At 39.8% G+C, this 15,673-nt stretch overlaps 2 protein-coding genes across 3 annotated transcripts in view; one reads left to right on the forward strand and one right to left on the reverse strand.

The window, feature by feature from the left end:
- The first annotated feature begins 8,158 nt into the window (after nt 1–8,158).
- gphb5 (glycoprotein hormone beta 5) lies at nt 8,159–10,579 on the forward strand. Its single transcript, XM_018096827.2, has 3 exons — nt 8,159–8,392; nt 8,839–9,076; nt 10,085–10,579. The coding sequence occupies exons 2-3, from the start codon at nt 8,885–8,887 to the stop codon at nt 10,271–10,273; spliced, it is 381 nt and encodes a 126-aa protein (XP_017952316.1). The 5' UTR covers nt 8,159–8,392; nt 8,839–8,884; the 3' UTR covers nt 10,274–10,579.
- Nucleotides 10,580–11,697: 1,118 nt separating this feature from the next.
- The window catches only part of rhoj (ras homolog family member J), a 57,531-nt gene continuing 53,555 nt past the window's right edge, over nt 11,698–15,673 (reverse strand). For both annotated transcript variants that reach the window (XM_018096826.2, XM_004917207.2), the window contains one exon: nt 11,698–14,811. In XM_018096826.2, coding sequence (XP_017952315.1) covers nt 14,665–14,811 — 147 coding nt within the window. In that variant the 3' untranslated portion in view covers nt 11,698–14,664. The remainder of the gene's footprint in view (nt 14,812–15,673) is intronic.

Consider the following 15,673-nt stretch of genomic DNA (forward strand, 5'->3'; position numbering starts at 1 on the left):
GTGCTTTCTCATGCTGACCATGGTCAATTCTGGTTCTTTGGCTTTTCTAGTCGATACTTGGCCAGTATAATGATGTTGTTTTAGTAAAGTTCAAAATGCATTGTGCTCAGACAACAACATTATACTGGCCCCTAAACTAAAAGTGGGCATACACAGTGTGATCCAATCATTTAGTGAGGTTGCCATATGACTGTATCGTCTCCTGATATGCCGATCTATGGTGAGCAATCTCTGGCTAATTTGATTGTTTGGCCACATTGGCTTGTTGATGCAACAGGAATTATTCATCCCTGGGTGCAGGGCGTGCAGCTGCACATTTTTCACTCCTAATTTGCACTGGCGGGCTCCAAGGGGGTGTACCCCCTATAGTTCCGCCAGTGGTCGGGTTGCCCATATTTGTGCAGATTAGATGCCAAATCTGTCTGAAGGACTCGAGTCAGCAGCAGAAATCTGCCAGAGTAGTATTCTTTTCTTTACTCTATTCTTTACTTTTCTTTTTCCTATCTGCCTCACTGCTGGGAATAAATGAAACACAACCTGAAAAGAGTTAATGTTCTGTGTTCCAAAAAGGGCAAAGAGTTCACTAAAGTCAGGGCTCACTGGGAAAAATCCCAGTTTCCCAGCAGGCCAGTCTGACACTGTTTCTTTTATACTGTACATTTTCTCAGTTTCTTTAATGGCATGGGGGTTGGACTTTCAGGCATATCAACAAAGCAAGAAATGGAAATAATGCATGCAAAAAGCCCCAAATCCTCAACGTGTTTTGGGGCCTATTTTGGTTCAGTTTCCCCTTTGGATGTTTTGGCATTTTAAACATGAATCTCTAGTGCTAATAGAAATTGAATTGATCTTCCCAAACCTTAGTATTACTATCCTTGGGTCCCCCCTGCAACTACTCCAGGATCCCCTTGGGGAACCAGCACACACACAGGGAACCCCTAAACTAAAATCTGGTTTGTGTTGTAGAAAATTAATAAACTGTTTTTCTGAAAACTGTGACATTAGAATTTTCTAGAACCAGGGGCCTTAAATCAACTGGAAAAAAACAGTTAAACATAGTTTTTTGGGCAAATGGAAAAGTAGACATTACTATACTGCAGGGATCCCCAACCTTTTTCACCCGTGAGCAACATTTAAATTGAAAAAGTGTTGGGGAGCAACACAATCATGAAAAAGGTTTCTAGAAGTAGCAATAAGAGCTATACTTGGCTACTTAATAGCCCCTATGTGGACTGGCAGCCTACAGAAGGTTCTGTTTGGTATTATACTTGGTTTTTATGCAATCAAAACTTGCCTCCTAACCAGAAATTCAAAAATAACTACCTGCTTTGAAGCCACTGAGAGCAACATCCAAGGGGTTGGGGAGCAACATGTTGCTCACGAGCCACTGGTTGGGGAACACTGCTATACTGTATATAGATTTCCATAGCTAGTTAGCTTTTTGGAAAAAGGCATTGCTAGTGATTTCAGGATCTTTCTACATAGCAGGTTTCTGGATAAAAGATCACATACCTGTAATATGCTGTATTCCTAGAGAAATAGATCTCTATGGTTAAAATGAGATAATTGCTAGAGAGAGAGAGTGCACAGCTCAACCTAAGATCATTTAAAGAGTACATTTGTTTGGATTCATTGCCAGGGAAAACATAATGTACAGATAAGCCATGGAAAGCCTCACTCACATTTTTCTTTTGAAGACTTTTCAATTAGCCACTTACATTTCGGAAATCCTTGTTAAACTAACTCCTTGGGATGTGCTGTGGGATAAAGGCAAAAGTGCTGCTATTAAATATTGGAATGAGAAAAGACATTTTTTAAGAGCTACTCAACAAAACAATTATTTGCACAAAAGAATATTTTTTTCTGGGGTTTTTAAGAGATAAAAAGATCAAACAGGATGATCAGACCCAAAACACGACATAATGATCCAGGCCTACAGACACTGCCACATGGATCCTGCCCCCACACGGTATTAACTGAACACTTCTATTTTCCAAAACAATAACATTCGGCTACATTGATAAACTGTTCCCTTCAAGCTACAGATTCACAGGGGGAGGCTGAAAATTACATTTAGAGGGAAAATACAAACCTTAAAATGGATAGACTGTGCTGGAGTGAGGAGATGTCTAACATAATAGCCAGAACACTACTTCCTGCTTTCAGCTCTCTAACCTCTTAGTTAGTCAGTGACTTTAGGGGGGCCACATGGGACATTCAGTTAGTTTGTGAGCACACAGGTCAGATTCAAATGCAAGTTAACTGAACAGTTATGTCCAATATTTTGTGACGATCTTGGACTCAATGCAGTTAAATCCAATATGTATTTTTACTAAAGACAGCTGCACTATAGATGTGCAAGTTGTCGCGCAACCCCTGGAACCTGCAGCCTTGGGTCGGGCGGGTTAGGGTTGAAATTTGGGCACCTAATGCAGGTTCCGGTTGGGTGCGCTATTTTTCTGCTTCAGAAGTTTCCCTGTTTGGGAACCTAAGGAGCACAAAGGAGTAGTGTAAAGCAGAAAGACACAGGTACAGGTTGGATACGGGTCCTACAATGGCAACATTTTGCCGGATAGGGTTGAGTTTTTCCTGACCTGCACATCTTTAAACTGCACCGAGTCCCAGTATCCAACGCATCTGTAGCATAATACACACAATACACACTATTACTTGCTTGAGAGCTGTACGTGCGGTTTATGCAATGCCAATTAAATAATATCACATGAAATGGACCCAAGTGTATTTGATATAAGCAGATACATTTCTTTGAATGAGTTGGTCTTGTCATAAATATGGAAGTTACCTTAACTATACTTAGCAGACATAAATAGGAATGACTGTCAGTCTCTGACTTTACACTGTGCTCCATGATGTAAGGATAGCAGAAATCAGCACAGAGTTACTTGACCTTCTTAAAGATTTTTATGAGCAAAACTCCTTTGTCATTTCTTTAAGCATTACATGGACAAAAGTATCTGAGACGCCTATCTAACCAAAACATTTCATTCCCAAGCCAATAGTAGGGACACAAACTGGTCCTCCCGTTGCTGCTATAGCAGCCTCTACACTTCTGGGAAGGCTTCCCATCAGATTTTAGAACATTGTTGGTGGGATTTTCTTCCATTTAGCCACAACAGCACAGTGAGGCTGGGGAATGAGAACCGGCTCACAGTTGTATTTGCAGTCATACAACAAGGGTTCAGTTGGGCTGAGGTCAGGGCTCTCTTCACATCTCAGTAAACCCATAGCAGACAATGCTTTGTGCCTGGGGCATTATTGTGCTGAAACAGAAATGAGCTTTCCCCAAACTGTTGTTACAAAATAGGAAACATGGAATTGTCAACAATATCATGTTACACTTTAGCATTAAGTTTTGTTTTCACCAAACCAGTGGCCCTAGCCCAATTCATAGAAAGCATAGGCACAAGGAGTTCTGATATCATGGATCCGCCACAAGCATTGTGCCTAAAGGATGATGGGATTATTCTAAATCACTCATTACCAATCAGGCTTTTAATAAGCTTTACTTAAGAATCCATCAGAGTCAAGTGTATAATTCAAAATCATTTTCACTCAAATGGTTGCTTGTGAAGCTTGTGGAATATATATTTCCCAATGCACACGGCTGCTTCCATCCAAGATGATTTAATCAGCAATGCAACAGAAATTTTGTGAATGCCACGGCGGATATTTGAACGAGCAAAGAGTATATGGCAGGGATATTATTACAGGGATGACAAGAATCATTAAATCACTCAGTATGTATTTCTAGGGATCACTTGTGGTTCTGTGCTGATATTATACATACTTTGTGTTTATATTATACACTGCTCTGTGTTCATATTATACAGTATCTATGCTTATATTGTACATTGGCCTGAGTTTATGTCATACACTTCCCTGCAGTACAGGCCCTACTGTCCCCTGAGCGCCCCCTCGAATGCTGGGTCTGCTGTATGGTAGTTACACCATTGTTTGCTCAGTTCTTGAATATTTTTGCTCTTTATTGCTGACTTCTTGCCTGTTCCTGACTGCTCTAATTGCTGCCTGTCCTGTGTCTACAATCCTGCTTCAACCTTCTGATACCCAATGGGCTTTTGACAGTTATGCAGCACCAGTTTCCCTATTATTCCCTACTGCCTGGTCCAAAAGGCCTTGCAGCCCTTTCAAGGTACCAAAAAAAAACCAAGAAGTTACCAACGGGACAAAAACACTAAATACAAATCAAACTGTACCATGGTGGCTTGATAAAAAGGTATTATGCTTTAATTACAAAGTTACATGTTTTTTTCAAAACATATCAGTTAATAGAGCTTCTCCAGCAAAATCCTGCATTGAAATCTGTTTTTCAAAAGGGCAAACAGATTTTTTTATATTTCATTTTGAAATTTCACATTGGGCTAGCCATATTCTTCATTTCCCAGGGTGCCACAGCCATGTGACCTGTGCTCTGATAAACCTCAGTCACACTTTACTGCTGAGCAGCAAGGTGGAGTGATATCACCCCCCCCCCCCCCAACAACCGATCAGCAGAACAATGGGAAGGTAGCAAGATAGCAGCTCCCAATAGATCAGAATAGCACTTAATAGTAAGAAATCCAAGTCCAGCTTGGGACTCTTCCAGTTACATGGGAGTAGGAGAAACAATAGGTTACCTGAAAGCAGTTCTAATGTGTAGCGCTGGCTCCTTCTGAAAGCTCAGACTCACACAATGCACTGAGATGGCGCCTACATACTAATATTACAACTAAAAAAAAAAAAATTTCTTTGTTCAAAAATAAAATTTTAAATGTTAGAGTGAATTATTTGCTATGTAAACTATGTAAATAAAAATGCACCATAAAAATCATGACAATATCCCTTTAATGCTAAGCAGAAACCAGTGACGTATTCTCTTCTTCATTATTTGGCGTGCATGTTTACAGTTTCACTGGCATATTGGGAATTATTAAAATTATTATATTGCCACTGCAAGTCATGTAGTATCTCTCAATGACATCTTTAAATACGGATACATGGATAAACCTGTATAGAATATCCTTCTATAATAAAACAGTTTAAATTTTGCCTTTGAGGCAAATTTTAAATCCCTTGATGACAGTCTCTTTAGCTAATGGCAGCTCATTAGTAGTTAGATGTGACCTGTCTAGTGTCTACAGAATGATAAAAGGAGCTGTCTGGTTGCTATGGGTTACTAGGCTGGGGCAATCTTTGCTCATGCTACTACATGACCACCACAATGTTTTTTTTTTCTTTACTTTACTCTGGGCCATGATACCAGGATTTAAACGTTTACACTGCTATTCTCATGCAAGAGCATATATTGTATTCAATGTAGTGCAGCACAATAAGCCTGCAAATAGGAAATCCAAACACTTGAAAGTAAAAAGAGAACAATAGATTTAGTTTCATTAAACCATTATTTTCCTTTAGGAGGTCAATGAAGGAGATTTTCCCTGTCTTCACTTTCCCAGAGAACCTGAACACAAGTAAAAGCAAAGTAAAAAATATTTTGGTGGTCAAGAAGTAGCTACTGCCCAAGCCCAGTAACCTATAGCAACCAGACAGTTCCTTTAGACTCTAGGACAGGGGTCCTTAAACTATGGCCCACGGGCTGGATACGGTCCCCCAAGGTCATTTACCCGGCCCCCGCTTACCCAGCCCCCACTGCCTCCTCGCCCTTGGCTACAATGTGTCTGCCTCAGCGTGATCCTCGGCCCCAGCGCGTCACGTCACTGCGTCCCATTGGCCGACACTAATCACACTGGCTGTTGTGACATGGTCATGCAGCGGGGGTAGGGGCCAGGGGTGGGGCCAGGGTCAGGGGGGGTGTAATTTAGTAGTTTGAGGACCAACTATAGTCCAGCCCCCTAACAGTCTGAGGGACCATGAACAGCCCCCCTGTTTAAAAAGTTTGAGGACCCCTGCCCTAGGCTATGGGCTTCAGGAGATCCTCTCGTGGCCCCCCTTGCTATACTCTAGGTGGGATTAATGATGCTCAGTAAGTATGGTAGGGCAAGAACCGGCTTAGAGAACAAGTATAGCATGACCTGCACCCAGGCCTTGCTCCCTGACCCCCAAGTCTTGTCCTTTGTTACCCCATGTTATATCTTTTCTTTTTTTTGTGCCACAGCAGAATGCTGTTACATGATACTGTAACCCTTAATTTGCTGAACACAGCGCAGCTTTATAATCACACCTTGCTGTGCCCTCCCCATCCACTGGGATCCCTTTAATTTGTTCCCAGGAGGGTTAAATGAAATTCCGCACCCTCACTTTTTCCCCCGCAATTATGTCACCCTTCGATCCTAACGTTAGCACGCTTTGTTTCCTTCTTAAGAACGGATGCCCTTCATATTATTAATGGGTTTAGACAGGAGGCTTTCCCTGTGTGTGCAATCTTTGATGTTCCCAGTAGTTCATGTAAGGATCTGCCTTTGTGTCATTTGATTGACAGGACCCCTTGTACCTATATAAAAGCAGCAAGTGAAGAGCTTCTGGGGAGACTGAACAGGCAGGGGACAGAATTAAAGGTCTGTATGTCTTTATTTGCTAAGATATTCCAATAGTTTGGGGATGTCAGTATCTTATACATGTATATATCTAAAAGACGTTCTATGAGAAATATACATATTGGACCATTTGAGTGTTTCAGTAGGAGAAGAATATGACTATATGACATAAGCACTACCTGTGTATGCAGGATATTTGTTTATCATAATAAGTGGTTTAACATTTGATTAGAAAATAAATGATTGTTAATGAAATTTGATATTTACAGTGCCAGTATATTCTGCAGAGCTATAGAAAAATACAGGTATGGGATCCATTATCTGGAAACCCATTATCTAGGCAGCTCTGAATTACAGGAAGGCCATCTCCCACAGGTTTCATTTTAAGCAAATAAATGTTATTTTAAAATTACTTCAATTTTTTTGTAATAATAAAACATAGAGATATATACAGAGATATAATGCCTCCTTACTGGAGGCAAAACAATCCTATTGGGTTTAATACATTTTTATAAGATTTTTTAGAAGACAGAGTATGGTGTCTTCTAACATGTCCCATATCTGTAAATTGAAGATTAACAATAAGAAATTCAACAAAACAATGAAGGTGATTATGCCCTGATTGTAAGGCTTGGCGTTAGCAGCACCCGATTTGGAACAGAAGGCAGGAAGGTATGCCTGAGGCCCCCTACGCTTACCTTTACAGTGCCGGAGGGGGGGAACGTAGCTAATGCAGAGAGCGCCATTGTGCTCCCTGCACTAGAATAGCTGAATTTCCGGTTTAAGAAACAGAAAATCAGGTTACCAGTAGTGGCTTTTTGCTGCCCCTGGTAACTTGCTGAGTGCCCTTAGCAACAAGGAAGAGCGCAGAGCACATTTTGACATAGTGAAAGTGGTTTTAGGAGCAACTCACTACTGGGAAATGCTCAAATATCCAACTTCTTCTGCGGATGTAAATGAGCCCTACTATATTTAACAGTGCAGGCCGACTTTACATTTCAATACATATAATATTTTGGTATAACTGGTTCTTTAGCTTATTTGCTAAAATCCAGGGTTTGGGTTTAAGATGTGTCCACATTGAAAAGGGTAGGTGGGAAGTAGGTACTGACCAATCCTTCATCCAGCAGTGAAACATTAAATGCCAAGTCCTGCAGTGATTAAAACATGGGAATAGTGATGGACAGGAGTGCTTTTCCTTTGTGCGTGTGTATAAATAAAACATATATATGTGTCTGAGCAAAGCCACACTATTGTGTCACTTTCTTCTGGATCACAATGAATTGTGGAACGGTACAAAAGTGACATATTTCTTTTCCCTATTACAGCCTGCAGGTACAAATGAATGGAGTATAAATCAGCAGGTTTTGACCATTCAGCAAAATCGGACTGAGAAAAAAGCTGTTTTAACAAGCCCTAAAGCATTTGATAGGGAAACAGATGGCCCTGTTGGGATTTTATGTTTATTGTACTGCAAGTCAGTGAATAATTGCAGGTCATGGTATGGAAACCTATAATTTCATTGTGGCAAATACCTTAAAGGGGTTGTTCACCTTTAAAGAAACTTTTAGTATGTTGTAAAGAGTATTATTCTGAGACAATTTGCAATTCATCTTCATTTTTATTGTGTGTTTTTTTTTAGTTATTTAGTGGTTTGTTCGGCAGCTATCTGGTTGCTAGGTACCATAGCAGCATAGCAGTTCATTCATAAACACTGGGCAAATTTGCACAACCAATCAGAAATTTGCAGTCATTTATCATTTTACAACTTGTACAATGCAATAGAGAGGTATAGATGTGAGTATTTCTAATGTTCTGTTTTTTTCTTATTATAAGAGAAGGGGCTCCACAAACTGCAAAGGTGTTGCAAAGAGCAAAAGGTAAAGATTGTGTTGGCTTATTAAATAACCCTTTGTTTCCCAACCATCTAGCAACACTGCATCTATCTATCTATCTATTTCTTATTTCTGCTCAGAAACCATTATAAGCACCCATGTTAGATGTCCAGGCGACCACTGCAGTTAGATACAAAAAAAACTAGTGAGGCATATGAATACACACATACATATATATGCCATTACCATTGAAACCCCTGAACTGTTGGCGGATATGGGTGCTTATAATATATGTTGGTGCTTTAGGCATGTAGGTGCATTAATGCTATAGGAGTAATATGTCTCTGGGCTGGGGTGGGAAAGAGGGACTCTACAAAAGCAGTGGTGGGCATAAATGCTTATGTGAAATCCATTCAGACATGGCACAGAACCAGCTGCCAAACCAAACAATGGACACCTGTCTAAGGAATCTTTTTGTGTTTCTTCTTTAGCCATAGGAGAGAATTTTTACCTGTGGAACCACTGTCTTTGAGAAGAATGAACAAGAAGAGTGTAATGGTCCCTGTCCTGCTGCTTCTGTGTTGCGGCAACACTGCAGGTTCCAATATAAGCCTGAGAACTTTCATTGGATGTGCTGTGAGGGAATTCACATTCTTAGCAAAGAAACCAGGCTGCAAAGGCCTGCGTGTTACTACTGATGCCTGCTGGGGGCGCTGTGAGACTTGGGAGGTGAGTTTCTTTTAGTTTATCATTTTAAAGAGTATCTCAAGAACAAATTGCATCTTTTTATTTACTTGAATTATCATGCCCTAAAATTTTGAGTTTTTGAGCTTAAAATGCAGTCTCTAAGAGATGGCTTTCCCATTCAGAGCTTTCTGGATAATGGGTTTGCGGATAAGGCATACCATACCTGTTTTATTTTCTGACCTGCATTATGGTGCCATCAAGAAAACTATGTAAGACATATGAAAGGATATAGGTACTAAATCTGCTCTGACTGATGATGAGTGGTTGCTGAGAAATTTTGGTTTCATGTCCTCAACCCTGTATTTTATAAAGTCTTGTAAACAGTTAGATATATATCTTTAGGTGATAAAGAAACTGTTATAATTATTAAAGGGAAAGTTAAAGAACTAAAGCCTAACAATTATGACTAGATATGTTGTATTTTATGTACTAAATGCTCAGTGTACTCTGGGCTTCTGGTGAGAAAAATGTAGTGGGCATCACAGATTATTAAAAAATTAGTCATAGTACCTGAAGCAACAGGACTGATTATTAATGAATCCTTATGCAGAGTGAACTGGTTTTCATGGTGCCATGTAATGCAAATGTAAAGTACTTACCTATTAAACTTGTACTATACATGTTATGTTGTATATATACAGTATATATATATATTGTGAGTCAGCCCTTAAGCTCAGGTAACTGACAGCAGCACAGAGCATGTGCAGTGATTAGCAGGGAGCGCTAATAGGGACACCTTCTGAGGCTTAGAACTTTACTGCTAAAGGCCAGTGGTGGTCTGGAGTTGGCACAGAAGCCCAAAACAGTTGGTGTTACACGTCTGTCCTTATTGTTGACCCTAAGTTCCACTTTAAGAAGAGGTAGTTGATAATAATTACTTTTGCTATGTTCAGTAAGACAGCTAAGGAAGTGGCTGCCTCTGTTAGGCCACTAAAAAAGTAAAAAGTATGTTTGTTACAGTGTTAACTTCTTTAGTTTTTCCCCCCACAGAAGCCAGTCCTAGATCCTCCTTACATAGAAGCTCACCACAGAGTCTGCACCTACAATGAAACCAAACTGGTTACAGTAAAACTGCCCAACTGCAGCCCAGACATTGACCCATTCTTTACCTACCCTGTTGCCGTTAGATGTGACTGTGACATTTGTTCGACATCAACAACAGAGTGTGTGACGTTTTAAGGTGTCCCTTCCAACACAAGCAGGTTTCTTCAGACGATTTGGATGGCACATACTGGAACCCCATATTTAGCAGGGAAGAGGGTTTAAGCTGTATGGAACCTACTGATACTGACTTGTACTCTCTATTTGCACAAAGGTGTTATATGCAGTGGGATTTAAGCATTATTGTATAACATTTGCATTTTAGATTAATTCTGTAACAGCCAACAAGTTTGTATTATCACGCTGACTGGGCAGAATATGCTGGGTAAATGTATTTGCTTTCATATAATAAAATGATCAGAAAAGATATGTGCCCTCCTCTGAGATTCAACAGTTATCATTGCTTGTACATTTACAATGCTCAGGACATCTTGTATACCTCTTGTTTACATCTGCTTTGCTTTAGTCCAGATATGCCCAGTCTATTGGGTTCCTACAGTAGAACCTTAAAAAATAAAGCATTCAAGACTGCCCCAAAAACACTAAATAAAACAATATACTTTCATAATGCAGAATTGTTGAGGGTGCAGACTTGGGGGCTGATTTATTATTACTAGAGGGATGGGATTGAATATATTGATGTAAAAAACAAGTGAGTCCTGTATCAGCAAAGGAACAAAATACGAGATAAAGAAGTCACTAGTGGTTTTTAACCTTGTTTAACCCAATCACAACCCTAGATTAATATTAAATCAGACATCAGAGGGCTATTAAACAATGTCACTGATTTTTCCACTAGAAATATTGATTTGGATGACTATAGTGTAACTGTTGTGACCATCTCTTTGTCACTTCACACTATTTATAAAGAATAGAACCAGACTGTGTGAAGTCCCACTGTGTGAAGTCCCTGTTGGATGATATAGAACTTGTACTTGGCAAAGTAAGATAACCCATCAATTTTTTTTTGCTACAACTCAATAAGACATTGAAGTTCTATGAAGTTCCACTGACAATGTCTTCAATACCCCTCTGACTTCACTGAAAACTTAGTGAAGTTGATTTGAAAATCATTTCCATCAAAGTGCTACAAAATAGTAATGTTTACTAACTGGCCACTACGGGTAGTCAGGAGAGGCACGTGCCTAGGGCACAATGGTGGTGGTGGGTGCCAGGCACATACCACTTTTGTCACCTACTCTTAGTCCAGGCCCTTGTCACTGATCTTGTTCATACGCTGATTTATTTATGCACGCATATGAACAAATGCCTACCCCATGTGGTGGGGGGAGGCAAGGTGCCCAGCCGAGTTGCCTAGGCCTCCCTGTTGGCTTTGCCTGGCACTGAATGGTATAACAGAACAGTGGAAGTGCCTTGGGTGACTGTACAGGTCCTTGGCCAGCAGTTTAAACCTCAGTATATCCCTCACTCATCAATAACATGCATTGAAGCAAAACCAGATGTATGAACTTTATTTACAAATAAGTCCATATGTCTGTAAGCAAGTTTTTTTAAAATTTTATTTTTGCACACTTTATCTAGGCAAAGACATCCATCCATACAGTTATGTATGCAGCGCAGTGCCTTCATGTAATGTGTATATAAGAATAAAGATACCATAGAACAATAACAGATCCTTATAGCTTTGTTACATTAGGGATAGGGAATCTAATACATGTAGCTTAACATTTAGTTCCTGAAAAAAAGACATGATTTCTTAAAGTTGTCTACAATAGTTAGTATTATATGACCATATCATGATACCCAAGTATGTGCACTCGAGAACATGCTGTGCAGTTCTCATGTGGGGATCCATGACCATCCCAGAATGGGGTCTCTGGCAAAGAAATGGCGTTCACTTTCATCTGCGCCACACTTAAATACATCATGCCTCTGTTTGAAACGAAGGTCAGGTATTATTTTCAGCAAACCATCAGTAAACATTTCCAAAATAATTCTAGAATATTGTATATTGTATTGTATATCGTATAAGAGCGATTCATGAACATCACAGTTCTCCTTGCCTTCTCCAAGCAATATTGTAGGGAAAGTTTTAGCCATGACATCAAGATGGATTTCCCACCTCCCTGAGCTCAAGGGAAATAAATATGGCATTTTCATTGGTCTGTAGGCCACAAAGTGTGATTACCATTAAAGCCAAGAACTAGAATAGAATCTTTCTGTATGCTATTTTGCTTGATTAAATACTGCTTTTCTGTCTGTGTTGTTAGCATGACATTGCATATGATACAGCAGGTGACCCCTCTGCCTGACAAATTCTTGTAACATGGGTTGCAGAGTCACTAAATTAGAAGCCCTGCTAAGATTTAAGGCATTACATTAAGCAATGATAGAAGATTATATGTGGCACACAGTATAGACATAGTAATTCCCACTGTTACACTTTGTGAGAGGCACAATGCAGCCCAAAATAATTCTTTGCTTTGCTTCTGCTTGGCCAGAGGTTGTTTTACACAGGTATAATACAAATGGTGTTGTACCTTCAAATAAACCTACAAATATTAAGCTAATGAGTTTGTCAGCCATCTCTGAACTTCCTACCATCAATCGCAGCACAGGAGGGGGAGATACAGGCTGGCCTGTGATTAAATGTTTTCTCCTGAATTCAATTTCTTTCCTTTGGTACCAAGCAACCCTGAAGCCTTCTATCCTAAAGCCTTGTCAGTATAGGCATACTCTTATCCTGCACTTTAAATGAGGCCTGGAGAAGATACAGAGGAAAAGATACAAATAAGTAAAGTAGTAAAGGATTATTCAAAATGAATTTTCACCACATATAATGTACTTGGATTTGTGCTAGTGCAGTACAACTGACATATTGGTCCGAGCCACTTTAAAATACAAATTGTGAGCTGGAAACAGACAGCAAAAGGGAACACTTACTTTTCCTGTCTGTCTGGATATAAATCCCATGGGCAATCTGTTTCATTGGATGTCAGAGTTAAAAAACCAGACAATAACTTTGGCTTAAAATAGATTTAAATCATTTCCTTCTGAGGCTTCTCTGGAATTCAGGTCCTTAATAGCTGCACTTTAGACTGGCTCATCAACAGTGAAATAGAATCCGACTCAACGTTTCTCTTTTCTTATTCATGTATTTCTACCCTATACCCCCTCTAAATGCTGGGCCCATCTTGTGTCTTGTATATAAAAAAAACACATACAACGGCAATGTGAAATGTAAAGTATATAATGTCATCGTGAGACTTAAATGACAGAAATGTGTGAGTGAAATGACAAAAAGCAAAATGTCTGCTGTATTTTCCAGCATTGTAGAGAGATGAGCCCAGGTTCAGGGATGTATCATAACATGAGAGCAGTTGGACTGGCCCTTATAGGACTCACCAGAGTACCTGACATTTTTGCCCAATCTCACAACAGTTAGTGATAGTGCTACATGTTTCAGGTGTTATATCGGCTTATGGTGGAAATATGAAGGGGCTGATGGGAACTGTTCTAAACTGGGATTCACCAGGAGATCCTCCTCTGAAAGGATCATTTTGACCCCCTATGAGAACATGTAAATGAATAAATGCCTGTGAAATAGGGTACATGGAGAGATGGAGAGATGGAGCGCCAGACCTTCAAAAGTCAAATGAAAGGCACAATTAAAAATTCAACATTCTGGTCCAGCTTTGACAATAAAACGTCTCTCAACAGGACTGAATATACAGAAATACTATAAGGTTTTGCACTAAATTGCAGCTATGTTAGAGGTGGCACAGCACTGTAAGTCATATAAAACATGGCAGTGAAAATAAGAGCCCACAGAAGCCAACAATACAGCTGCTCAAGCAACATACAGTTCTCTGAGTGGCAGTTGTAGTGACGACTGTGTCTTAGTGTTAAAATTCCTCTCATTTTCTTAGTGTTTAGGAGATTATTGCCGTATAAAGCGAAACAGCAGAGGACAGTACCATTAAGTCACAAAAAATAATGTATTGTACGTTCTTTAGTTTTAATGCCCTGCCAGTAACAGTGGGGGTGGGAACTCCCTCACTCTTAGCTCTGGGTTGAGATAACCATGAACAAATGAAAGTAGGGACCCCCCGTCCACCTAGCAATGGTTTGAACTGTAAGGTACTGTAATGTGTGCATGGAATTGCATTCAGTCTCATGGGCTCCAGGAAAGACTTCATAAAAATGCACTATAATGGTTACACAATCCCATTTCCCAAAGACCATAAGAACATTATATAAGTAAAAAGGCACATGTTGTGTTTTATCTCAGCTCAGTGAAATATATCACAGTGTGTGAGAGAGACAGCAATAAACATCCACACTTGGCACCGTCCCAGGCCTATGGAATATGCTCTGCTCATATACTCCATTATGATTGGTTCATCACAGACAAATCCGGGTTTCCATTTGCATCTTGCGATACTGGAGTTATGAGTTTTTGCTCCCATTTATATACAGTAGCACCAGTTATCCCCTATGCAGTGACCTTATACTATTGTGCAGGAGTTGCGACATTTCACACAGCGCCTCTTCTTTTTCTTTGGGTGGAAGACGGTGAGGATTGCTTCATCAAAAACGTTCTTAAGGCCCTTTTGAGTCAAGGCTGAACATTCCAGGTAGCACTGTGCCCCGATCTAACATTTAAGAGAGAATATATACAGATTTTATTACCTTCCCTTGCAGTATTAAAAGGGAACTCCAATCAAACACAACTTACGTTTTTTGAAAAGTAAACATAATTTCAAGCAACTTTGAATTATACATTAATTAAAAAATACATAACTTTTTCACAATTTTGAATACAATATGTTACCTGGCTCCCTGTTCTCCTGCTGATCTGGCTGGCTACTTTGAAACTCAAATAAAATGTAATATTAGTCGACTGTTCTCAGCCTGCCTTCAGCCTGCATCCTCCAAATCTCACAATTCCCTGCACAAGTGATGTCAAAAAGGAAAGAAACATCACAGTGCAATGGATTGTTAGTTATATAGTTCCCACATGCTGTCTGAAAGCTGTGGAGAAGTTTTTACAATTTGTAACATCAGTGTTTAAGTCCCTCCTCTCCTGCCAGGATTTCAAATGATGCAGAAAGAGAAGAACCAAAAAAAGCTCAATTTCAGCATATTAAAATGGCATTTATTCATACTTTTTGAAGGAATTTTTTGAAGGAACAGATTACAGTGATAGGTTTATTGGGGCTTTCTGTGTTGTGTGTGGCTCTGTAACACATTTTAGTTTGGAAGCCAAAGTTCCTCTGTTATGAAAGGCCCAGTGATAATAAGCCCCTCACCTGGCTATGTTTAAAGTAGGATTTTCTAAATTGGGAGGTAACGGTAATGATGATGGTGGAGATAGACGCCCGCACTATCACTGCACTATATGAGAGCTGCAAATGCTGTTAGGTATTAGACTTGTGTTAGCATCACAGGTACCAACTCTTCCCTTTATTATCAGGCTCATAAAATATACCTAAAGCATAGGTTTCAACCCCGCCC

The sequence above is a fragment of the Xenopus tropicalis genome, chromosome 8 (assembly GCF_000004195.4).
Source record: "Xenopus tropicalis strain Nigerian chromosome 8, UCB_Xtro_10.0, whole genome shotgun sequence".
NCBI classification, from domain to species: Eukaryota; Metazoa; Chordata; class Amphibia; order Anura; family Pipidae; genus Xenopus; species Xenopus tropicalis.

Coding starts and splice junctions, on each gene's coding strand:
- gphb5 (XM_018096827.2), top strand. CDS start 8,885: ATGAACAAGAAGAGTGTAATGGTCCCTGTCCTGCTGCTTCTGTGTTGC. Junction 9,077..10,084: donor GGCGCTGTGAGACTTGGGAG/GTGAGTTTCTTT, acceptor TTCCCCCCACAG/AAGCCAGTCCTAGATCCTCC.